Here is a 25,330-nt window from a genome sequence, read left to right as displayed (position 1 = left end):
ACAATACACTTGTATGATTAAAGAATACATTTCAAATTTAGTATTGCCTGCCATCTATAGAAAATGTTAAAAATGTTTTACTATGAAAAAACAAAAGCAAATATTCTATTTTCGGAAAATTTTTAAAAAAAATTTAGAAAAATTTCCTTCGCACACAACATTGTTTATGCACGAAAATAATCCATACGTTATATAATAAACAAAAACGCAATATACGTCACGGCCAAATTTATAGGTTATGTTTAGAGTAGGATTATAAATAGGAAGCGGAATGTTATACGTATGAAAGAAAACAAAACGGATGAATTAAATAATCTATTTGCATCAAATATGAAGACCTGCTCTACAGAATGTGGAATAAAAATATACATGTGTATATATACATACATACGTATATAGCACACGTAAACGACTGTGTAGTATATAACTATATAAATAGCCGAACGCGAAGAGTACTTCAGATAAATACGATGCACATCTGCGGGAGCTCGGCGCACAGGTCTACAAATTGACATATACACATACATATTTGGCTAAGTAAACCGAACACGATATAAATATGCAATATTTACTCTGGACACGTGTTCACATATATCTTATTCTGATTAACAATTGAAAAATAAATATAATTAAAAATAACAAGTCGGTTATGGTAAATTCATATTCTTCACAATATATATATAATATGCGCAACACATCGAAAAGTTTTAGTTGGTTTTTTTTTTTAATTATTTATTATTCAATAAAATTTTACTAATATTCAATTTATTATTCATACAATTTAAGAGATCGAATCTTGACCACTGAAAATAATTTAGGTTTTTTTGATAATTTTATGCAATATATAAGTTTATGTACATCGATGGTTCAACAGCAATATGTACAAACACACACTCTCATCAAACATACTATCAAAAAATAGTAATGTTGAATATATATATCGACACTCGTAACTTAGCCTAAGTGGTGCAGTGAATACAAAAATATCGATGAAATCAATATATATATCCTTCAGAGTGAAGATTGAGAAGGACACAAAATGTGAAAAATATTCATTATGTATACTATATAGTTTATTTTTCTATCACCATTCTCAAGTCATCGTTAATTACAATCAAACGGACATACCTTCAACTTTGACAATGCTGCAAGCATGTTTTATTCATCTTAGAAATTGTATAAGCAAATTTAAGAAGGTAGTCTTGGCTGCATCTTTTCAAATAAGCAAAAAAAAAAAAATTGTATCAAGAAATAAAAATACATGTTTCAGTCAAAACAAATATATATATATATATATATATATATATATGTAATACATATGAAGATTACTTTGAGAATGACTAAATTACACACTGACGAAAAGCAGTCTCACAAAATGATAAGAAACATAGATGAAAAACCAAAAAAAAATCTATCAAATTTGAAATTGTATAGTATTTCATCACATTACAATGAAATTTGAGCTATTGTGGATTATTCATAATTTATTTATACTACATAGACCATTTTTGGAATGATATTTTTTTTGTTAATATGAGTGTATGAATTGCATTAAAATAAGCATATGAAACATCGTCAATTAGTTTTGCATGTGATTTCTAATTTGCATAATGATTTAATATTCAAAATACATATTCAGTTAAGCTAAAAAAAGTAAATAAAATCATACAAGCACAAAAATAAATGATTGATTAATTTTATTCATCAATGCAGAATTGATCACATTACAGTTTTGAAAATAAACGATGAGACAAAGTTTAGAAACCACAAATAAAATAAAGAAGAATTTGCTTGGTATTTTTTTTTTATACAACATTTCTGTCCAAAGTGAATTTTTGTTCATAGAATTATCTTTCCACAATTCCACACAAAATAAATACACGAATAAATTAAAAAATAAACCTTAAAAAGAAACACTAAATTTAATATCGTCCGATAACACAGGAAACAAGAAAAAAAAAAACACCTATCTCCTTTTACAGTTTCCAAAATATAATGACGAGAATTGAACTCCGCAAAAGAGCAAACGTCTCGCTATGAACGTGCGTGAGTAATATTTCAAAATTAGAACATAAGATGGGTCCTCTCAATAGAAATATAATGAAAAAAATGAAAACAACGTTGTTCAATGTACATATAAGAGAGAGAGAGAGAGAGAGAGTCAAGAATGGTAATAGAGAGGTGCATTGTACAAAGGTGGTGACGGTTGCAACGGAGGCGGCGGCGCATACGAAGCTGATGACGGTTGCGAATGAAACCACCGATGTCCCCTTCCATATCTTGCACCCCTTGAGTTACCTCATCTCGATAAACTGTGAGATCGTTCGTGACCTTTTTCACTCACGTCGCTACCTGGACAATAAAACAATTTTTAACTCTGGAAATGTAGGCGCGTCATTCGTCGAACACGTATTGAGTGAATATGTCAGCGCAATTACCCAGTCTCTGGTGTGGTGGAATGCGTTGAAAAAATGGATGGCGTAAAGCGTCGCGCAATGTGATCCTTTCCGACGGCCGATATTCTAACATTCGCCCTACTAATTCCAATAATTGCCTATGCTCCTCATCATCACTTTCTAAATATCTCTGCAACATTCACATTAACACATATTAAAATTCAATTCATTAAACACTTTTTCAATTACATGGCAATATAAAGCTTCACTTGTGATTCCTCTATTATCGGAAAAATACGACATTTTATAATACAACTGATCACTGAACAGAGTGGTATTTGAAGTTGAATCAAAAATTTAAACTTTAACATATTGAGTTTATGTTGGGGTTCCAAAGCAGGCAGATAAATATGACGTTACACTGTGGAGTTAACCCTTTGAATGCTGATCCACACCGATTGGCGTTTTGCCAACAAATGAGCCTGAAAAACGCCGATAGGCGTTGTATTTTGAGTATGTAAAAAATAAACAAGAATACTACCCGCTAAGCCTTCAACACAATGGTGGCCGCTGACTCATGTTTGTATCATGCTGGGTGCACAACGCTTAGTGTCCGCTGGTACATATATGATTTACGACTGCGCGAACTGTTTCAGTCCGCTGATATATATTTTGTATCACGTTTGCGTCAATCGTTTGTGGCCGATGATACAATTATGTATATATCAGCGGACTGAAAAATATATTCGCGCAGTCGTGAATCATATATGTATCAGCGGTCAGTAATCGTTGTGCAATCCAACATGATACAAATATGAGTCAGCGGCCGCCAGTGTAAAAGGTAGCATTGAACATGGGTCGTGTAATCCGTGTCAATGTTTATAAAGACTGGTTTTCACCGGAATTACTGAAAAAAAATTTGGCCAGGTTTTCAGACCAAATACCACTCTTGTGCATTGATTAATTGATTTGGTAACCAAATAAACATATACCATTTATCCAACATAAAGAAAAACACTCGCTGATGATTCAAAGACTTTCCTCGAGATCAATTCAAATTTTGATACAACATTATATCATCGAATGTGTACAAAACTTCAAAGAAATCAACTCAATGGAAGTGGATCTTTTTATCTTTCATACGAACGAAAATTTCAAGCTAAATAAAACCACGTAATACATATGTAAATGCATGACAAAGACTTACAAGTAAAGGTTTACAATTTTCTCGAACGTATCTACCAGCCGAACTCTTCTCCTCCCAATCTAATTTTCCGTGGTAAAAATACCTCGTCCTAGTTTTACGAGCCATTCTAAAATAAAAAAGCAAATAAAATTAAGACACAAGCAATGATGCACACACATTGAAATTGAATACGAAATGCATCAATTTTACCTATACGGTATAGCGCCTAATATTCTTTCCATCATAGCTAAATGTTCACGGTTATCGTGCGTTTGAAATAGTGTAGTGCCGTGGTACAATTCAAACATAATGCATCCAATAGACCAAACATCGCAAGGCTGTGCCCAACCTAATTCTGAACAAAGAAATAAATAAGAAATATTAGAATCACTTCAGATTGGTTGAAAATTGCATAAAAAAATTCAACTAAATTAATAAATACCGAGAATAACTTCAGGTGCTCGATAATGTCTGGTTGAAACAATTGTACTATGATGCTCCGTATCAAAGGTAGCACTACCGAAATCAATTAGTCTTACATCACTGCGTTTTGCCCTTTTGAAGTCTCTTTTCTATATAAAAAAAATGATTATTAAAACATAATACCACTATATATTATAAATAATAACGATAACGACAAATACCTTTTCAGGAAGGAATATCATATCATAATCAGAATCGACAAATAGGATATTTTCCGGTTTGAGGTCAGTGTGCGTTAATTGGTTTTCGTGGAGGAACAAAACTGCATAGATAAGTTGATAGGAAATGTGACGAACGTGCTCGATTGGATAACCTTGATAGTCATTATCTTTCTGCAAATATCAAATAAAATGGTATTATATAAATGGATAAAAGGTAAATAAATCGCAAGACACGGTGCACGAGCACGGATTGCATACCAAGAAATCGAAAACACTGCGTCCCAACATTTCAAATGCGATGCACATGTGACCGTGGTATTCAAACCAATCTAGCATCTTCACACAAAGGCTGCAAAAGACAAAAACATTATAAGACAACAAAAGTAACAGGTATATTTACATACATATATTGGATTACTGCCAGAAGTCAATAAGTAGGTCTACCATCTCAGATAAATTGTGACAGATTCGGAATCTTAGAATATTTGAGTATCATGCATATTTTATATATTTCATTGCGGCCATGTAAAGCAATTACTTTTATAAACGACTGAAATATTTGGCAGTAATTCTAATACGATACGTACTTTTTACAATCGGGATCCAAATCTGCTAGTTTTTCCAGTACTATGATTTCCAGTTTAGCTGCATCATAATATTTCTCCACATTCTTAATAATTTTCAGTGCCATATTATGATCCCTGAATAGAAAAATTAAATTAAATTAAAAAAAAATGCATTTCAAAAAATATAATAAATACATATATCGCAACATTTATAAATTTCATGTACATACATATATAAAATGGTTACCTTATCTAAATATTATTAATTAATGCTAAATTATTTTTTTTTAGAATAAGAAACAATAATTCCACACACTTACGTTTCTAAATCTTTTACTTCAACTACTTTCCCGAAAGTGCCTTCACCGAGCGTAGTCAAGATTTCATCTGAAAAAGAACAACCAAATAAATTATTAAACTGGTAAAAACAATGCATCACAATGACTCTAATTGAACTTGCTATTTCGATAAGAATAAAAAATGTAATTCAATATCAAACATCAAACTTATTTATATATATTATATATATATAATAAACAGAAAAATTATTTATAATAAACTATATTTAAATATTTTAAACATAACATAATCTGCAACTATAAATTCTAATGGAAAATTTTATATCACCAAAATTTGAATCAAAAAATAAATAAAAATACATAGAAAAGTCAAAATAATAGTATCATTTGAAAAAGATTTAGACTAAACAAATTTTAGTGTTCAATCCTGTAAAATAATTAACATTAAAACCAACAAAAAAAAAAGATAACTAGCCGCATAGTAGTATTTTAAACGAACACACACGCTTACGCCGCATATTTATAAAGTAACGTTTATCGATAGACTTTTAGAATAACAAAATATTATAACAATAAAAGAAAAATAGTAATATAGCAGGATTGTACACGGTCGGCGGATATCAACGAATCAATGAGAAAAAAAAAGATTTTTTGCTTAATATGAAGAGCGAAAACTGTTCACTTCGAATTAGTTAGTAATCAAATGAAATATATATATTTAAAAATCGGTCTAGGTGCAGAGTGAGAGCGAACAACATTTTGTTATGTTCTTATTTATTATTTGTATATAATATTTATCTCAATGTGTTGAAGTCACGAACATCTGTCTCCCATAACATATCCAGGCCAGTAGACTAGATGTCCGTCGGCATCATCCATGACCACACGCGCCCGTGAGCTCTGTTGCAGCACCACGCAGTCCACAGGCGCAGCAGGCGGGAGTCACACCGGGATCACCATCAGGACGCGGCCACGGACACGGGATGAACACCACGGTAGCAGCAGGTAGAGGTCGGGATCAGCGGGCAGGGCGCGTGCGAGTGGTCATCGAGTCACCATCACGTCACATAACGAGGTCGAGCGAGAGTACCCAACAATCAGACAAGGGAACATATGCCCGTCAGACATGGCTACACATATTTGTTTTGTAATCTTTTTGGTGAAGAGTGTGACATGGTGTGTGAGAGTCAATTATATATTCGGTACAAACAACAGTGACGGCGATGGACGAGCACATCTTTCAGTCCAGGTGTTATCGGAGCTATTTGCCCGTCTTTGCGTGCAATTTGTGCACGAAAGACGGGCAAATAAAGCAGTCAGTGCTAGTACCATCATTTGTTTTCACATAACTTGTGTATTGTATCTCCAATATTTGTACCGACAATTATACACTACGCATAATAAAAACAATAATTAAAATTTTCGTACGATTGAATCAAACGACTGTTGTTTGAAGCTCAAATATTAATCTTGTAACAAAGATATTCAAATGAGTGTAGTGAAAACTATTTTAAAAGTTTCACTTTTGTGCAATTGCTTTCATATTTAAATCAAAAATGAATAAATAAACTGAAATTGTACACCGTTGTTACAAAACTATAATAATGAAAAATATCATATGTAAATTTAGAAAAAATATGTACTTAATAAAATATAAAATAATATTCATAATTCAGAAACCAAACGAAAATAATATGAAACTTAAAACAGCTAAATTTTTATATCACATATATCAAAACAAAAAACGATTTGGACTAAATTTTGCAAAAAGGATAAAATCACATTAGACAAACATTGATTCAAATTATTGCTCATGTGAGTCGGTTCTTTTATGCAGAATAACATCCAGTTGTCGCTTTTTGTTTCGGTAAAGCATGCACAAGTGAACACAGTTAAATGGTTTTAAATTGATCTTAGCATTTGATTACCGGAAGATAACTACATAATTGATGACTCTTGAGCACATGATAGATAGCCGAAATCAATCATTTTAAATGTATGCAAAGCATGTGCAACTTTCCCCATTTACGGTAAAAACGTAATATAAATTCAATTATTCAAACAAAATACGTATCAGGCGAATTACTATATACAATTAATACTGACTGTTGCCGGAAATTAAATCGATTCTAAAAGCTCTCATCAAAGACGCATCTGTTCATAACATTTAATACAGAGATATATATATATATATATATATATATATATATATATATATATATATATATATATATATATATATATATATATATATATATATATATATATATATATATATATATATATATATATATATATATATATATATATATATATATATATATATATATATATGTAGTGTCAAGTACCATAAGAGACAAATCCACTTTGCATACTTGTTTGAAAAACAGCATTTTAGCTTAGATCATTCAGTATATGCTTATATAGATCCAAAGATAATATTGACAAATGTTAATTCAATTGTCGATAACTCTTATATATACCTGCCCACAGTATTCATCACCATATCATTTAACATTTTTTTCGGTCTCCTACGTAAAACCTTACAGGGTTGATTTAAAAATGTCGTGATAATACTGTACGATAAAAACTCATTCATAGCTACATTATTTTATACAGCATTGAAAAAAAAATTTTTTTTTCGAACAATTTGTATGCAATATAGACCCTTCGCATAACATCCCCACAAATCACATAAAAAACGGATATCCTCAAAATGTTACGAAATAATGCAAGTCTAATTACCTAAGAGGCATCCATCCATACGAGGAAAGCAGAAATGCGGAAAAGCTAACTTTCCACGTCAAGAACAATATGCTTTATCAGTTCGACGGTGTTATAATACATCCAAACAAACAATTAGTGGAAACTCTCAAACCTACAATTTTCATACGCATATTATTACATCTGCGGCCGATGTTATTCACAAATAAACACGCGCACACACACACACACACATTCAGTGTGCGAGTGAACTTGACGGGATGGGAAACTCGGTCACCATTCTTACAGTATCTCCGTCGGTCGTTAGTAGGTTTATTCCAAGAGCATTGGCGCTGACGCAAACAAACATTGGGTCTGAAAATACAGGCGGGAGTCGAGCGCGGGCGGGTGCGGTTAGCAAGCGGTGGCGACGGCGGGGGGCCCGGGGGCGGAGGCGCCTCGTGGGGGCCGCGGGCTCAAACCGCTCACTTACGGGCGGCGTCGCCGCGTTAACGTGCTTGGGGCGGATTCGCGGTCGCCCCCCCGAAGAGTTGTTCAGCTGTTGGTGCTTCGGAACGGGAGGGGCCATTGTAGGAGGGGCTGCAGTTTTAGCAGCGCTGCGAGCTCCAGAACCTGCGTCTCCTTTACCGTATATCTCGTCCAAAGCGGAGTACTTCATGATCAAGCTTTGAATCTCCTTGCGGCGCGTTTCGCGCTCCAGCACTGCTGGATCAGCAATTGGAGTGGTATCGTCGTCGTCTTCGTGATAGGCTCTCTGTTGTTGGAAGTTCAATCGCGATGATCCGACTAGGGCGCATGAGGAGCTCGTAGTCAAAGGTGGAGCTCGTCTACCGTTGTGATCGTCGTCTATATTGACAGGGCATAGTCTCATGTGAGCCAAGCGTTCGCTCGTTTCGCTCATTCCAGTTCTGGAAATTCTTCTGGAGTCCATGTTGGATTTTGCTTTCATTCTGTAAGCGCTATCTCTGTCCTTGCCGTGAGTTCGATCCCACAATATGCTGTTGTTTCTGACGTCTTCGGCGTAAGTTCGATGAATGGACGATTTCTTATCAGCATGATGCTTGAAAGGGGTTTTATCTCTGGTTTTTTCGCGCGGAGCTGCCGGACTGACGTACGGATGTTGCTTCTCGCCGAAAACTGCATTGGTGATGCTTTGTACGATGCTCTTGGAAATTGAAGGTTCGATAGTTCGATCGCGGTCCTCTCTAATTTTATCCAACTCTTTCTTCCTGTTGGCGACTTTATCCAAGACGGCGGAGTACTTGTCTTCCAGCCGACTTCTGGTCGTGCCTAGGATCGTAGAAGCGGCTGTATTTCGATTCAAATCAGCTTCACGGAGGGGTTGTCTGGGCGGGGAGGTTTCGTCGATAGCCTTTTGAGACCTGTGATTGGCGAAAGTGCTCAATAAAGGACGATGCTCTTCGGTTCTAGTTTTAGTGTTGGCAAAAGTCCTAATCGGGGTGATGTCCCGTCGACTTCTAGACCCACTTCCGTATGAAAGCACCGGGGTATTGTCATCGGTGCTACGATGTTTACTTCCGCCGTAGGAGAGAACGTCAGACTTCTGATCGTACTTCCTATTGTCCTCGTAGCGTCTGACACTACTGAGGACGGAATCCTTCTTGGTGTCGAACAGTTTGAAGTCGTCATAGCGAGGTTTGACAGAGTTGGATTGGAAGCTAGTTAGATTGGGCTTTTCGGAAGGGCCTCGTCTCGTCAGCCGGTTCAACAGGCTGGAACAGCTGTCGGACAACAGCTGTGTGACGCTGGTGGTGGAAGCTCGAGCGTAACGATGTCGACGGGGTGCAGCAGCATCGCCGACACTCCTGTTGGACGTGGACGTGCGAGACGTCATATCGTATCACAATCACAAATTCAGATCACAACAGCACTCTCGCATCGCAAGTCACTCTCCCTCTACCCGAACGACGGACGTCCACCGGCACGGCACGGTCGACGCATAAAAAACTGCTCCAAGAAGTGCGTGTGCGCGATACACTTCGCGAATGTGACGGCGCCGCGGAGACAGGGATGAAACTAAAGATACACCAGTTCCTCGGGTACACCTAGGTAAAAAGTTATCTCGCGGGAGAGAGTCGGTTGCTAGCAATGTCTGATGCTGGGCTCCGGTGCCAAATATTGCCGCACTAAAAATATCACCAAGCCAGGAGCGGGCTCACTCGCAGAATACTGATGATCGTATTGACCGCCTGCTGGCTCTGGCTGTCATCTTTCACATTACAACAACCACTTCGGAATTGAGTTTCTCGAATTTAAAACAACATCAACAACATTAACTACGCAATGATTTTAAACGTCCCCACTAATGAAGCGCCGTATATGGTAACTAACAAGTATTCCAATCGACGTCTAATATATAATATAATATAAGTATGCCGAAAGGATGAGAGCGATCAGGTAGATGAAATGTAACAAAAATATATGCTTTGATAAAAAATAAGCATATAAATAAAGTTTAAAAATTGGCGTAAAAAATAAGACACCTACGCAAATAGAGGATGACATTGGCTAAGAGGGGAAACAGAACGTACGAATTATGAGAACTGCTGTGTTTATTTCTAGAAAACACATCTCCCAGAACAGATTAGAGGTCTTTGACAACAAACTTTTGAAATTACGTACGTGCCAATTTCTCATTAAAAATAATAAAAAGAACATCAAAGTTCAAAATGGAAAACAAAAACAATTCTGTTTTGTATACAACATCGCATGTACCTGCCGCTTGTTTCTTTCCCTACTTTCATCGACGGGACAGAGAATTTCGGCGATCCTATTGAGCAGTTTCACAACGTCGCTCCATTGACACGCGTACAGCAGTTTCCACAGCTCGTGCAAGCGCGGCAAAGTGATCTTCAAATACACAGACCAACGAACGGAAGAATTCGTAAACACATCGTCCAGAAAGGGCAAAAGTTTTAACCACGCGTATATCACACTGAACATGATGGAAGAGTCCAAGAGCGAGCACTTGTCGAAACGCACACAACAGTACTAAAGGTTGACCACTGAGCGTGATAGCACATAATGAGATGAAAAAAACGACGGCGGCGGTGGTGGAAGTTGATCTCGCGTTATCTTCCGTTAAGGTTGTCGACAACGCATTCGAATATTTCGCCTGTTTATACGTCTGGTGTTGTTGATAACGAGGAAATGAAACGAGGAGTTTCCGAGGCCGTAGACGCACGCGCGTTCAGTGCAGCCGATGCACTTCGAGTCGCATTCGCATTTGCGCAAGTAAACCCAACGAATGCACCGAAATAAACACACAAAGGAGGGTATTATTAAAATTCAGGACGCATGTGGAAGACAAGCAGAAGAAATACTCAAGTTTTCCTGGGTCATCTGTAGTAATTTTGATGTCATCAATGCGGAGAGGTTATCTTTCGAGTGCTTCTCTAACGCGACATGCGATGACCTACGTTCAGCAGTTTAAAAATAATAAAGCACATCTCGGAACATGTCCGATTCAAATACTCCATTCAATGAAATGATCCAAATTTATTTAAAAAATGTCAATAATTTAATTTATACATCCGAATTCAATGCTTGAAAGTCCACTAACCAAAGAGTCATCGGTGATGACGTAGATAAGCAATTCGCGCAACGATTATTGATTCATTTCGTTTCATTTTGCCAAACGTTCCATGCGACGGTTCCCTATATACATATCTATTCGTTTATGTCCAATATAATATTAATTACAAAAAAAAAAGATTGGAAAAACATGAATTAAGTATCATATTATCTGAATAATTATTTAAAATGCAAATTAATATCATTTTTGGCAAACCATTGCCCGTATGAATATATGATATCTATATATAACGATTTTTTTTCTTTATTTGCGGTTTGGTGAATGTTACTAATTTACAAAAATTGGGAGCAGATTTGTGTATTAAATATAAACAGCAAAGATTTCAACTCGTATGATATTCATTCGAAAAGTTAGAGGGGGTGGCTATTAAATTACAAAAAAAAAAAAACTCTTATATGAATGGTACAATTTTTAAAAATGAGCGTACGCGAGTTAAAAAAGCTTGGGAGTCACTGACGTGGGTAATGATAATAAGTAAAGGGCATTGTTCATTTCCAAGATTAAAACTAACAATACATTTTGATTCAAAATATTTAATTCTGGTTTATATAAAATTCAATATATTTGCTAAATTATATGAATGAGCGATAACTGAAAGTTTTAAATATATATTTTATAAATTTAAAAAATAAATCGAAACTTATCAATTTGGCTCTGTTGAGTAGCTGAACTGTCATGCGTATAAACAGTGTTGAATAATAAAAAAAAGTATTATAAAAACGGTTGAAAGATTACATGGAAGTGGTTTATGTATCTAGATAGCGATTTCAAATTTCAAAGCGAATTTTTCGATCCGGTATGTTTGTAAATAGATATTATTAGAAATAAACAATACATATGAATAGAAAAAAAATATTTACACAAATCTCGGCGGCGAGAGGTGGCCGAGAATTAAATAATCAATGAAAGCAACGAACAATCCGTTGACTAATTCAGCGAGCGTTGTGCCAAATCATATACGATTCAATCCGCTAAAATTGGAATGACTAAAATACTTACTTTTACGAATGATTCAAAAAATTTAACAAAAAAAAAAAATGTACGTATCAGTACTATGAATAATCCAAAATTTTCCCCGCAAATCAAAACAACTCGCACGGTGATGCCCCGAGGAAAAATAAATTTGAAAATTATTTAATAAAAATTTGATCCAATTATACACGTGAAAAAATCGATCGGAAATTATTATAAACAAATTCGATAAATAATAATAATAGAAAAAACCGCAGCATCCGAGCCATCTGTTAGTGAAATTGCGCATTAAAACGCGGTTGTCAGCTGACCGACAAAGTAGAATGTAAAATTAGCGCCAGGAACGTAGTCAACACTTTCCATCAAAACGATAATCATTAATTAATTAATTAGAATTAAAATGAATGATAAATAATTAAACGCATACAAATATTTTTTTTAATAAATATGTATGTAGAAATTATTCAATGTTGCATACAATTATGGATTTGTATCGGAGCTTGCAAAGCGCGCGCACGTTGCGGAAATTCAATCGAAATGCTAATCATAATTAATTAAACGATTTAAAAAATTCCAATTAAAAATTTATCACGTTTGTGGAGATATATCGGAATTGAATGCCCACCGCGAGGACTGAAATAGCACAACCAAGTTATAAGGTCGCCAAGACCAAGTCTCGGAAAATTCACCACAGGAATTTAGCATTGAACCACATGCTTGCAAAACACATACAAAATTTCATACATTGACAGTTAGTAAAAGAATAATAATAATAAAAAAAAATGAATCAAACCAATGATACAAGAACAATAAAACTTTATAAGTTTGCTTTCATTTTGTACAACAAAAACAACTCGTATGAGTTATAATCTTTTTGCAAAACTGCATTCAAATAAGACTTAACCGTTCATTTTCAGCCCTGAATGTATACTAAAAAAACTTCACACAAAGATAGATCGTCATTGAAAATTGGACGTAAACTTATGAACGATTGATGACGTAGTATCACATCACACTTTTAGAACGTGTGCCAATGACTTTCAAAATATATCGTAAAAAACATCAGTTTACTCTCCAAGCTGCCAATAAAACATTTAAAGCGACAACACTCAAACGTAGCGTCGATTTGGTTTCTGAATCGAAATTTACTTCTCGACAATACAAAATTGCTATAAACCGATTCAAACCTCTTCTTGAGACGAAGTAGACGTTGAGCGAGTGGCCGATGACTCTGGCGCACACTCCTCGATCCCCACGGTGTTTCCCTCAGGATCTAAAACCCTGATCTGATGAGAATGTTCCGAGCCCTGACCGTTGTTACTACAAGGGAGCCATCCCCAAGTTTTATCGCCGATCGGCGCTGAATCTGCGTCCGAATCCAGCGTGATGATTTTGCTGGAGTCATCGTCGGTCTGCTCGGTGGAAAAGTTTTCCAAAGACTTGGTAGGATCGAACGAGTCGTAAGTAGAATCCTGATTAGTGCCGTGCGCAGTAATCGAACTTTGATCGCAATCGTTCGAAAAACTAGAAGGGACATCTACACTCAAAATGGGACGCAGTGGAGATGCTTCACAACTGCCTTCCCTGCTAGTGTTGTTCTTTGTAAAATCGATCAGATCTTCCAATTCTTTAGTCGGAGAAGCTGTGCTAGATACGTCGTAAGACTCTCTAGGAGTGTTGTAGCTGAGTTCCGGTAGAAATGGAGATGCTTGAGATTTATCTTCTAAATAAGGCGACAGACTTCCCGAATACGCATCACCGACAGCGTCATAAAAGTCTGCCATATAAGGCGAAGTGACAGGTGCATAAGGAGTGTCGTCAACATCGACGGGATAGTCAGTATACGAAGGCTCAATGTTTTTGAGAGGCACATAAGGAACACATTGAGAATTGTCTATGAACGCATTAGGATATTGTTCAGGACATGGAGCATTTTCTAGAGAGTTGACGTACGGCTGCATGGTAGCATTCCAAGTGTCAATTTCAGGAAAGGCAGTATTGCCGTAGAAGTAATCGAACGGCACACTATTTTCAGGCATGTTCATTTGCAAGTCGTACGGAGGAACACACGCATCCTCCACTGACAAGTAATTATCGGGGAAAACCACTTGAGACATCGGCTCTCCATTGCCGTTGTAAGCCAGGGAGTAGTCGTAGAAGGGATTGTTCAGAATCAAAGGAGGCGAAGGCCAAACTATAGACTTGTCATCACATTTCTGATCAAAATACACATCACTGACAGGAGCATTGTTATATTCGACACTTTGGAGCGGCTCAACGGGAGTTTGATAGTAGTGAGGCAGCGGATTGTTTATGAACTGCTCTGGACCGGAATCACAATAAGACACGTTTTCGGAATTGTAGTAATTCTGCTCGTTGGGATTTAGATCTGGCGAAATTGGATTGAAAGGATCCGCATCGTGCCGTAGCGAAGCACTATTTGCGCCGATGATGCTGCACTGAGTTGGATCGATCGGATCGCTTACTTCAGTCAAATTCTCACTGTTATTATTCGCATCGTGAGGTATCGTCTTGGAAGGAGATTGAGACGGTGTTGTGTTTAGAGACAGTGCCTGCAAGTGCGGTAAGAGCACGTGGTCGAATATCTGAGGTGGAGGTTGACATCTGAACAGGACATTGTTAGGAGGATCCCTTCTTGAGAAGATGCAATTCTCATCAGAATTTTCGGTCAATTGGATATTCTCGGCCGCCATGTCAATACACAAATTATATAATTTGGGAAGTCAAATGACAGCAAAACATAACCTCATTGAAGACTGTTGCCGAATAGAACGATGGACGGTTTTTTTATTAAACAGCACTTTGCCTGTTAATTAATTAATTAATGAACGGTGTAATTGAGATGAAATATCATTTTTAACAGGCACACTCGCGAAACTTTGCACAGTTTGAAGCTTCTGGGTTGACAAGTACGCGAATCATGGCGACACTCGCGCGTCAGACGGAGTACACGAGTGGTACTTTTTTAAGAAAATTTGAAAATTCCCGAGACAATTCCCTTCCTCGCAGCTGGTGAAGCTGGCACGGGCGAGGAGACGCTCGTGCCCGACGGTGGCGGTTGCGTACTGATCAAAATAGTTCACCGACCAAAATAGAAGCTGAACTCGATGCAAAAAGTTTCTTTTCACGTGTTTTCAGCACTCGCACACTCAAACTTTCGATACGGTTTAATTCAAAAAAGGACCTGACATTTCAACTAGCGCACCTCGCGCCAACTAACCACAAGACAATAGAGACCAAACTAGTTTTAACGTGATACACAACAAACTGCAGCATACAATATTGGAGACACAACTTCATACATGCTCTGGTTGTGTGGGTGTGTAGAATCGTATCATGTGGATGTGTGTGTACATGTGTTTGTGTGGTGTAAAAAAACGAAGGGCGGAAGGGTGAAATGTGATGGGTACTGACCGTGTTGGAGTTCTGCTGGTGGTCCTCCTGATGACGATGCTGCCTGGACGTAGATCGCTCATCCCGATGACGATGACGACGCCTCCTGTTCGACGTCGGCGACCTCCTGTGCGATCTCTTGGACCTCTCATGGCGCCTTCGCCACCCTTGGTCAGAGCTGTGCACAACACACACCATTCTATAATACCATCTTACCTACACGACACAACACCAGTGCGATAAACTGACCATTACAGAACTAATGACCTTTACCTCTATCATACAAATTTGGCTTCGAGCGCGTATACAAAACACATAGCGGTACAAAACGGCGACCTTGACTAAATTCGCTATCAAAACGTTGCAAGTACAAACAGAGACACGTGCTCGTAACGAGTATTCCCACCTACTCGCGCCAACCAAAATTGTCACACATTTGAATTACCAAAAAAAAAAAAAGAAATAAGACGGCGATCTTACCGCTGATGAGATGTTTGGTAATCTTCGTTGATTTCATTATCGAAGTGGCCTATTGCGGCGAGCACGCAAGCCTTTTCGCTGGGGTTGGGAAGGGCACCGCTATAGAACAGATCAAGCAGTCTTCTGAGAAAGCCCTTGGTGCGCTTCTGACCTTTGGGTTTATCTAGGTTGTGGCTGGTCTTGCTAGATAGGACGTTCCAAGGCGGTATGGACGTCAGCTGTTTGGTCAGAATGTGCATGTTCGGGAAGAGACAGACGAGGCCTAGGCAGAAGACGAACTTGGCGCAGCAGGAGTTTTGACGAATGTCAAACGGCACAATGAGACCGAAACGCAGCACAAAGAGTAGTATGACGTTTGCGAACGAGCACATAAGTGGTCTATATGATAATTTAATTTGCGAGCTTCAACTGACGAGGAACGCGAGCGGACGCCACTGGCGGCGTCGAGCCACTGCCGATGTTGACGTTGCCACCCTCGCCACTGGTCGCCAACTACACATTTAACACACCCAAAACAATCAATTCCACCAATTTGCTTCAAACCATTATGAAACCGAACAATGACCATTAGAAAAAAAATCACAACTTTAATATATGCACATATAAAAAAAATTCCAACTCGTTCGACGTGTGGAAAACTGTTCGTTTGATAATAGATAGAATTGCTCCCAACTGACCTCAATAAAGAATCTCGCTCGCAAAGTGTCCAAAGTTAAATATTTAAATAATAAAAACAGTTCGCCATGTATAATGTATGAACGATCGATACAAAGCTTTCAAATGACAATCACAACGTGTCTTTATTCCCACGACGCGATTTTAAAGCAAACGTTTTACAAAGGATGTCATGTGTATTTGATGACAGGGCCGTCTTAACTTTAGGTAAAAATGTCGCATGAGACAAAAATGTATCCGCAGACAGAATAGAGTACATATTGAATTACTGGAAAAGTTAATCTTTAGTTAAGTTTAGCAAGCACCTAAAAAAGTTATACGAATTTTAAGCGTTTTTATTCAAACAAAAGACAAGATATAATAATTATTCATTTCATCAAATTCTCATTCTGCGAGAGTTTGAATTTTTTATTAATCAATGAACATCCGCAATTTAAATTAATTTGAAATTGTGCTTTCGCACAAATACGCACTATCTAAAATTGAGTTCAATGTTCCTCAATTGGTAGTAATTTATAAAAACTATCATCCATTTTCAATTCCGTAAGCATAAAAAGGATATATAAAGCGCATGTACGTACTACAGCGGCAACACTAATAAAATACACCGAATAAAAAATTAAGATATCAATGATATGATGACAATATGTAATACGTATTCGATTTGAATAATTATTTTATTTTTTCGCGCGCGAAAATCACAACCCTTAAGTGGAAGATTTTAGAAAACCGGGTTGCGGCCACATGCGGCCCGCGGACCTCGGTTTGGAAAGTTCTATTCTATACGACGGAAAAGTGCTTATTTGTGCATCGTTGGATACTCTGAAGTACGTCACATCGTTATGGCTCATTTGCTATTGCGCCATGCCCATCGCGCAGTCTTATTTGGCGTATTTGGAAACGGTTACCGGTAATTATTTACGACAACTGAAGTACCAACACAAGCGAAGAACTCGTATATGAAGCTGCACGTGTACAATTGAAACTATTCTAAATCTTATTACTGCTACGGTTAGTGGTGGTACAGTAATACTGCGATTTATGGCGTTCCGCTAATACAGCAGTTTCCAATTATGTACATATATTTTTTTTTTACATTTACAATTACAACCAATGAGGCTCTATAGGTTTCTCCAATATGAATTTTATATCGTAACGAATTGTTATCGAGTTAAGTTACGTGTGAAGCGACATAAAAAGTCATCGATAACTCGACAAAAATTCGTAGTTGTGGTATGTCGGACTCAAAACACCAGGTGACTCGATCAAACTTGATTTGTGACCGCAAAACCTATGCCGATTATTGGTTGTGTTAACCATTTGAATGCTAAGCCGATCGGCGTTTTGTCAACAAGTCCATGGGCCTGAAAAACGCCGATAGGCGTTGTATTTTGAGCATATACAAAATAAACAAGAATACTACCCGCTAAGTCTTTCCGGGTAGCATTGAAAATGGGTCATTTATTTGTCAACGTTTATTAAGTGTCGTTTACAACCGGAATGTCTGAATTTATAACCATAGCAGAATTACCCGATGGAAATCCCTAACTGCGAGTATTTTACATTGTGGCTCGGAATTTAGATTGTGAGCATTAACAAATATGAAGAAAATGGAACTAGTTTTGGAAAAATACATTCATTAATAATAGACTTCTTTTGTTTATTTTATAATGTTGCAAGATATATTACTGAGTCTAAGCACACCTTTACAAAACTCGAAATCCTCGGCAATAGTTATCTAGGGGTTGTTTGGATTAGCTACAATTTTTATAGCTGCCTTCTATTAGATTTCTAAATAATTCTAGTTGGAAATGTTGGCGAAATTTTGAGCGTGGCAGGCTTTCAACAGAAAAGACGTCAGCGCTCAAAGGGTTAAACATACACAATTGAGTTCGGTCTAGGATTGAGATGAATCAATTTCACTACCCATTTTGTTTTGATTCGGAACGTAGACTGCGTGTATTCAAACTCAGAATGCGTGCACCGAATCAATCACTTCCGGTATCAACAGTGGTGCCACAATAGACAAAACGCACCGAGTGTAAACTCGAGGGAATGCATTCTAAATTCAACGCGACGATAAAAGTCCTAATGAAAGTGACATTCTTGTCGATGCATTAGCTTACGTCACGCTGATAAGTTGTACGTACGATATGCTGGATTCGTGGTCCCTGAGTCTGTTCCGGAACACGGTTGACTTCGGCTTCCAAGAGGCCATGGTGAGGTACATGGCAGGAAGGGCAGCACAACGAGCTCGTCCTTCCGGAGGGCTGTCACCTAAAGCAACCCCACTGTCAGGGCTGGGACATCCGTTCTCAGTTCCAGCATCGCTCCTCATATCGCTCAGCGAGCAACTGCCGCTCATAGCCAAGCCCCTATCCTGCAGAACCTTCTTGAGAGTCTTCCTACTGGCTACGGGATCCATCCTGATATCGATCATCGATTCTGACCCTCCGTTCGTATTGAAATTAACTCTAGGCATTTTCTTCAAGTCGGAAAATCCATCGACTCGAACATCGGTCAAACTTTCAGTAGCGTGCACTTTCTGTTTGGAGTACTTCTTCAGACTTTTTTCAATGTCGGATTTCAAATCGGCTATTTTGCTTTTGATTTCGTTGGTTTTGTTGCTGTATTTTGCACTTTCGACTTCGTTGCAAAATTCGATCCTATCCTTGTTCTCTTTGCGCACATCTCTTATCTCGTTTCTGATTTGGATCTTGGCGAATATTCTAGAGTCATGCACACCAGAACAAGCCGTTTTATCGTATTTCGACGAGAACATTCTGGCATCCTCCTTACCATTGTCTAGTTTTGGGTCGTTTTTCTTGTGTGCGTTTTTGGAATGGTCTGAATTTTTTTCGAACGCAGCCTTGAGAGCCGCTCTTCTCTCTTCGAGAGTATCACAGCGGGCTATTACGGCTCTCCCGTCGGAAGAAGCCCAGGAACTGGAAACGTGACGAGATTTTTCAGGGGCAGCCGCTCTGTCGAAGGCCGCCCTCAAGGCAGCACGACGTTCTTCGAGGCTGATCCTGGAGAACTCGTGAACAGGAACTATGTGCGAAGATGCAGCCACTTGCTGTATTCGTGACACGCGGAAGCTGCGAAATTCACGATTGAACTCACTGTTCAGCGTGTACGTCGGAATCCGTGACGTCACCATTTTCAATTATTGAATTTAATGCACTAATATTATTACTATCCACACTGTATTTGACAATCCACAATAAAGTACGGTCACAATGCCAAGATAAAAATTGACATGAAAAGAAAATCAATACACTCGATAAGAATACTTTGCACGGCAAAAATAACTCCGCGTTACAAAGTAATCCTTTTAATTCTAAAAAAACTTAGAAGTGCTCTTTTTATGCGTACAAACTGATAAATGCTATACTAAAATTAAATGATATGTATACAATTTTAGAGTTGGGTGCTTATAAATCAATTAAGCACTAATAGTAGTGACCGCAAGTTACGAGGGGGTTTAGAACATTGTCGGCCTACTTAAATTCTCACACCATTCAACCAACAAACAAGCATACATAATATTCAAACATTTTACCATCAATTAGCATTATGATTTCCAATTCGAATATTCACCATTTTGATAACGATTCATTATTCGAATAATTGACAAATATGAAATACAGTGGCAACAACCAAAACACGCCTAAAGCAGTTATAAAAAATAATAAATTAATTAAAGGATGACAAATCGATGCGCAAACTTTCTGATCAAATTTTCAAAAATTGGAATTCTGATTTTACTAAAGCCGATCTTAAGCCATTTCAATATATTCAGAATGCAGTTGAGACAGTATTGAATAATTGAAAAAGATAACGAATGTACAAAGAGACAAGATAAAGGACCTGTATTTAATTATACGATAGCTTTAAATGCTTTTAGTAAGTACATCAGTACTTTTTAAATGGAACAATCAGTAGACAAACTGTCAGCGATTATAATAAATGGTTGGTTATACATGTTTATATTCGATTGGTCAAAATTGTAATTAAATGAGCAGTTTATTTTGACAACTGGTTCGTAATTTGATATATTGTACTATTACGTATACTGAAATAATTTTTCGAAGCCACAAACACGCGAGTAATTTTTTTATGTTATAGAATGGACATTTGATGAATCCAATAAAAGCATTCCAAACATTTAGCTGCCGAAAAAAATATGGAGTATATTTCGAATCATATGTAGAACGTTTACATAGAATTGCTCTAATCCGGACATAAGCCCACTACATGTAAAGCGGAATATAGTCTACACAATTATGCCGACTCGTTTATATTCCAATAAGTATGTAAAATTATACAATATAGTACTTAAATGCCAATAAACTCTTCACAGAGAGAGAAAAATTGAACCACAAAGAAAATGCGCATGATGCACGTGCACACGATAATTTAAATCCACGCACTTCCTTATACGGTGAGGAGGAAAGGACGAGAAGATGGAAAACGCTAACTTTCGTGTTACATCCTGCGTGGGTTACCGAGAAGGTAAAACAGACGCGGACAATTTTCGCAAGAATATCAACCGTGAGCAATATCAATTTAAAGACTCCGAAGAAAGAACGATGCCATTGACGAATTATAAATATGCACATTAAAAAGGTTAAGTTTTTCGGCAGGCGAAAGAGCGTGGGCCATGGTTGTTTTAATTGAAAAATTAAAGACAAGGTTCGATAGAAGAAGACACGCACACACACACAACGACATATCAAAACGGTTCAAGATCACGATTACTACATACATACTACAGCTTCTGAAACTGTAATGAAATAAAAATCGACAGGAGGCGAATTATGCTCCTAAAAAGGCAAGATTCCGAGTGTAAGCATGTGTGTGAGTGTGAAAAACGACAACAACCATATGGTTCAAAACCTCTCAAACCATCGCGCCATACAATTAAATGATAATGTACATCGAAGGTTGTACAACCTTAAACGTGACACTTTTTAATAAAAAGACAAAAAAAATAGTGAGACGAGTAAACGGTGAAGATCTCGACTTACTTACACATAACTACGTTGAGTGACATTGAGAGATTGAGATAGCAAGACAAATATTTAAACACGTACCAGATAACAACAATAAATTTTAGATTATTACAATATCTATTCCAGAGAAGACTATAAAAGTACAAAGACTGTTTTATAAAACCTTCACACGGAAAGGTTTACAAAAGTGGACGAATATATTTAGTCAGGAAGCATCTTGAAAATGATGCTGAAGGAACTGCAACTTTAGCTAGAAATTTCGTACATTGAAAGTTTCAAGTATTTAGAGAAGTGGAATTTTCCTCTAATGGAAGACAGTATAACCATCTGAGGAGAAGAATGAAAGCAACAAGCAAGAATGTTGAAATACCTACACAGCTCTATTTTCATTTGTGACTGGACATACCGGTACTGACCTAGTAATACTGAATAATTTTGAATCCTACAGTGTCAAATCCAATATAATAAGATAGCACAGGAAAAGAAAGCTCAAAAGTATAAGGGCGAAAACACACAGCGACGAACGTGGTTTTTTTAGATACTTTAAAAAATGCGAAAAAAATCGGCCGTGCCTTGCACATATTCATGGAGCGCCCAGCACGCACTGTCCGAAAATGACCCCCTGGAGTGTTTTCGGTAAAATTGTATCCTTGCTTGACAGTGATCGATAACGATGTATCCCATATTTGAAGAAGTGTAGGAGAACATGTCGACGATCCACGCACCACTTTCCGTGCAGTGGGTTTTCGCCCTAAAGAAGAGCGATGACAATTTAACTAGCTAGGACAAGCTAATAGGATTTTATACGAAGAATAAAAATATTGAGGAGCAATCTCGTGGGCAAGTTGATCTCAATTTGTAAACTAAACATAAGACGTTGACCCTAAATTCAGATAAGAAAATGCCACAAAAAAAGAGAAGAGAATCACAAATCAAGTTTGACTTATAACAAATCAAGAGTAGTGGTCGAGCGATACATTAAATCCACAGTGGACAACTTTCTTTCGGCCGCCACTTTCATCCGAAGAGCGGATAGATACCGCGTCAATTGACGGTTATCATCTCGAGTTTCATACTACACACATTCATACAAAAGTTGATTGCACAATTATAACGAGTTTCTAATAATAACAACGAAATCCTTTCGAACACACAAATAAACCTAAAATACTCATCCACTCCTCGAGATACCGCCGGAAACCATTAAAATATCAGTGGCATGGTGGCTAATGGTACAGAGATAAATACAGAACACAACACGTGACGGACAGTGCAACGCGATATTTGACGAAGATAAGACAAAACGAAAACGACATTCGAAAATGTTATAAATTTATGTATGTATGTGCAAACGTTACCGTTTGATGTGAAATAATAAATAAACTTTCCATGACCTGACTTATATATTATACATGTGTATTGATGCAGTTTGGTTTGACGACGGTTGCCATATGGTAACTGTCAACTCAACTGGCATGCCGTTTTCGTCTCTGGTGTTTAATTGATTGTGAGCCGATTGAATACAAATTAAAACCCGACAAATTCTTTGAGCGTACTCGAACATTTCGGTAAATGTGTGCAACGACGGTTACGGAGGAATTTCGCCAAACGATGTTAAAATTATGAAATTGCAAACGGCGAAATGAGTAATAAACGAGCGAATAATTAGCGCCGATGAGCAAGGACATTAAATTAAATTTAAAAATCCGGTAATACAGGCTCACAGGAAAAACCTATCAGAGTTTATCTAATAATAAAACGCATGCTGACTGACCGTTTCTGAAAATGCGGTGAATGTTTTAAATAAAATAGCATATTTCATACGATAGCGGATTTTTTAAAATGCACATTTACATCCGTTATTGTTCGACTCTGCTTTTTTAGGGTTTTTATATTAAAAAAAATGCATTACCATAATCAAGTCCTAAAATAATCGAAATGGCGTTATATTATTTGGTCAAAATTAATAAGCTATATTTGAGTCAAAAATATTTAACAATATTAATCATTCAACACAAAATTTAAGATTAAATAAAAATTAATTGATATTTCCCGAACCTAATTTCGACACATATTATTCTGACCATATTTTACTTCATTTTAATTACTAGTTCTTAATAATATTGAGCAAATAAAAAAAAAAAAAACCAAAAAAATTCATTTCCAACGTATCCTTTCATCCTAGTATATCATTTTAATAAAAATGATTCTAAAACCTTCCGCCAAAGCTACAAAAAGCTAAATCTTTACCAATTTACATTTGTCATACCTAAACTTATTCTGAATAGAATTCAAATTACGATTCAAAGACATAATTTATTCAATTATTTTTAATAATGAAGAAGACTCCCAATTACACACCGGAATTATTAGCATTTTCTTTTCAATTTTAGCACTTTGTACCGAATAGAATGTTCAGTTTTATAGCATACATTTCTTTTGGACATAATTTTCAAAATTTCGTAACACAATTAAAAGCCAACACAGCAAATAGAAAAAAAAACAGTATTGAATAACAATCAATAGGAAACAGTAATATGAGAAAATACACGAATAAATTCGCACAGATTAGCAAATATCGTGATTTTTTGTATCCATTAAAAAATGCCAAAATATATACCCACTAATAGTCCTTTTTATTGAAACCGAAGAAAAATTTCAACTCCAATTCATCGAGTCTGTGACTACCAACACACAGATTAAAAAATAGAAACCCACCCCTGAGACATACACACACGCACACACACAACTCTAAAACTCAACATCCAGCACAGAAAGAGAGCACTTCTTCGACGGAGAACTTTGTAACACAAAGTCATTTACACACCGACAAGAGCAGGTGTTCACGCGAAAAATCACTCGACAAACACAAACGAACGTAGGACACAACACCTTCGACGATAATCAGCAATTAGCAATTAGTACGAAAGTAAGGAGACGAGCTCGCACCACCGACAGAAGGCACGCACGCACAAAGAGACACCCGACGATGACGATGGAGATGCAGCGGCTGCACATGCAAGTGCATTGCCCTCTGTGCAACGAGAGGGGAAGGATCGCGAGAATGTCAGTGGCGGCTCAGCTCGGTGGCAGCCGCCGCTGGACTGCACGTCGAACAAAACACGACAAACGCCTCCAACGAAAAACCCCACCTCCCACCCACCGAATTGCCCGCCCACCCGTCGCCACCCCCCGCGCCTTCACACTTTCACCGCGAGACACCCTCGAACAGCAATCGGATCGACTCGCGGATATCGCATCGACTGATGATGATCATGATCATGATGAAGTGTGTTAAACGCCCCACTATCAATTGCCCGAATTGATAATCTCTGCTCGGTAC

The 25,330-nt window shown here is 37.3% G+C and overlaps 2 protein-coding genes across 9 annotated transcripts in view; one reads left to right on the top strand and one right to left on the bottom strand.

The window, feature by feature from the left end:
- Nucleotides 1-25,330, top strand: part of LOC143910439 (uncharacterized) — a 337,502-nt gene that overhangs the window by 125,174 nt on the left and 186,998 nt on the right. The gene's annotated exons all lie outside the window — the stretch shown is intronic.
- On the bottom strand, nucleotides 303-25,127 carry Doa (CDC like kinase darkener of apricot). Of its 8 annotated transcripts, XR_013260465.1 has the most exons (14): nucleotides 24,880-25,100; nucleotides 19,123-20,176; nucleotides 15,839-15,995; nucleotides 5,913-5,991; nucleotides 5,113-5,179; nucleotides 4,814-4,927; nucleotides 4,485-4,575; nucleotides 4,227-4,397; nucleotides 4,025-4,154; nucleotides 3,793-3,937; nucleotides 3,604-3,709; nucleotides 2,439-2,586; nucleotides 1,330-2,352; nucleotides 303-338 (listed from the first exon to the last, which is right to left on the bottom strand). XR_013260465.1 is itself a non-coding variant. In XM_077428521.1 (13 exons), the coding sequence occupies exons 2-13, from the start codon at nucleotides 20,130-20,132 to the stop codon at nucleotides 2,300-2,302; spliced, it is 2,271 nt and encodes a 756-aa protein (XP_077284647.1). In that variant the 5' UTR covers nucleotides 20,133-20,176; nucleotides 24,815-25,114; the 3' UTR covers nucleotides 303-2,299. The 8 variants fall into 8 exon arrangements, 7 of the variants coding, with proteins under 7 accessions (XP_077284647.1, XP_077284648.1, XP_077284645.1 ...); XM_077428521.1 differs by having other exon boundaries at nucleotides 303-2,352; nucleotides 24,815-25,114; XM_077428522.1 differs by having other exon boundaries at nucleotides 303-2,352.

This window comes from Arctopsyche grandis, chromosome 4, assembly GCF_051622035.1.
Source record: "Arctopsyche grandis isolate Sample6627 chromosome 4, ASM5162203v2, whole genome shotgun sequence".
In the NCBI taxonomy this organism is placed as follows: domain Eukaryota; kingdom Metazoa; phylum Arthropoda; class Insecta; order Trichoptera; family Hydropsychidae; genus Arctopsyche; species Arctopsyche grandis.
Note: the sequence above shows the minus strand (reverse complement) of the source record. Positions and strands in the feature narration are given on the sequence as shown.

Excerpts from the sequence above, each read along its gene's own strand:
- Doa (XM_077428519.1), bottom strand. The coding sequence starts at position 9,670 with ATGACGTCTCGCACGTCCACGTCCAACAGGAGTGTCGGCGATGCTGCT. Across the intron at positions 5,180-5,912 it reads ATATGTTATGGGAGACAGAT|ATGAAATCTTGACTACGCTC; the intron begins GTTCGTGACTTC and ends GTTCTTTTTCAG. Across the intron at positions 4,928-5,112 it reads GAAGTAAAAGATTTAGAAAC|GGATCATAATATGGCACTGA; the intron begins GTAAGTGTGTGG and ends TTTTCTATTCAG.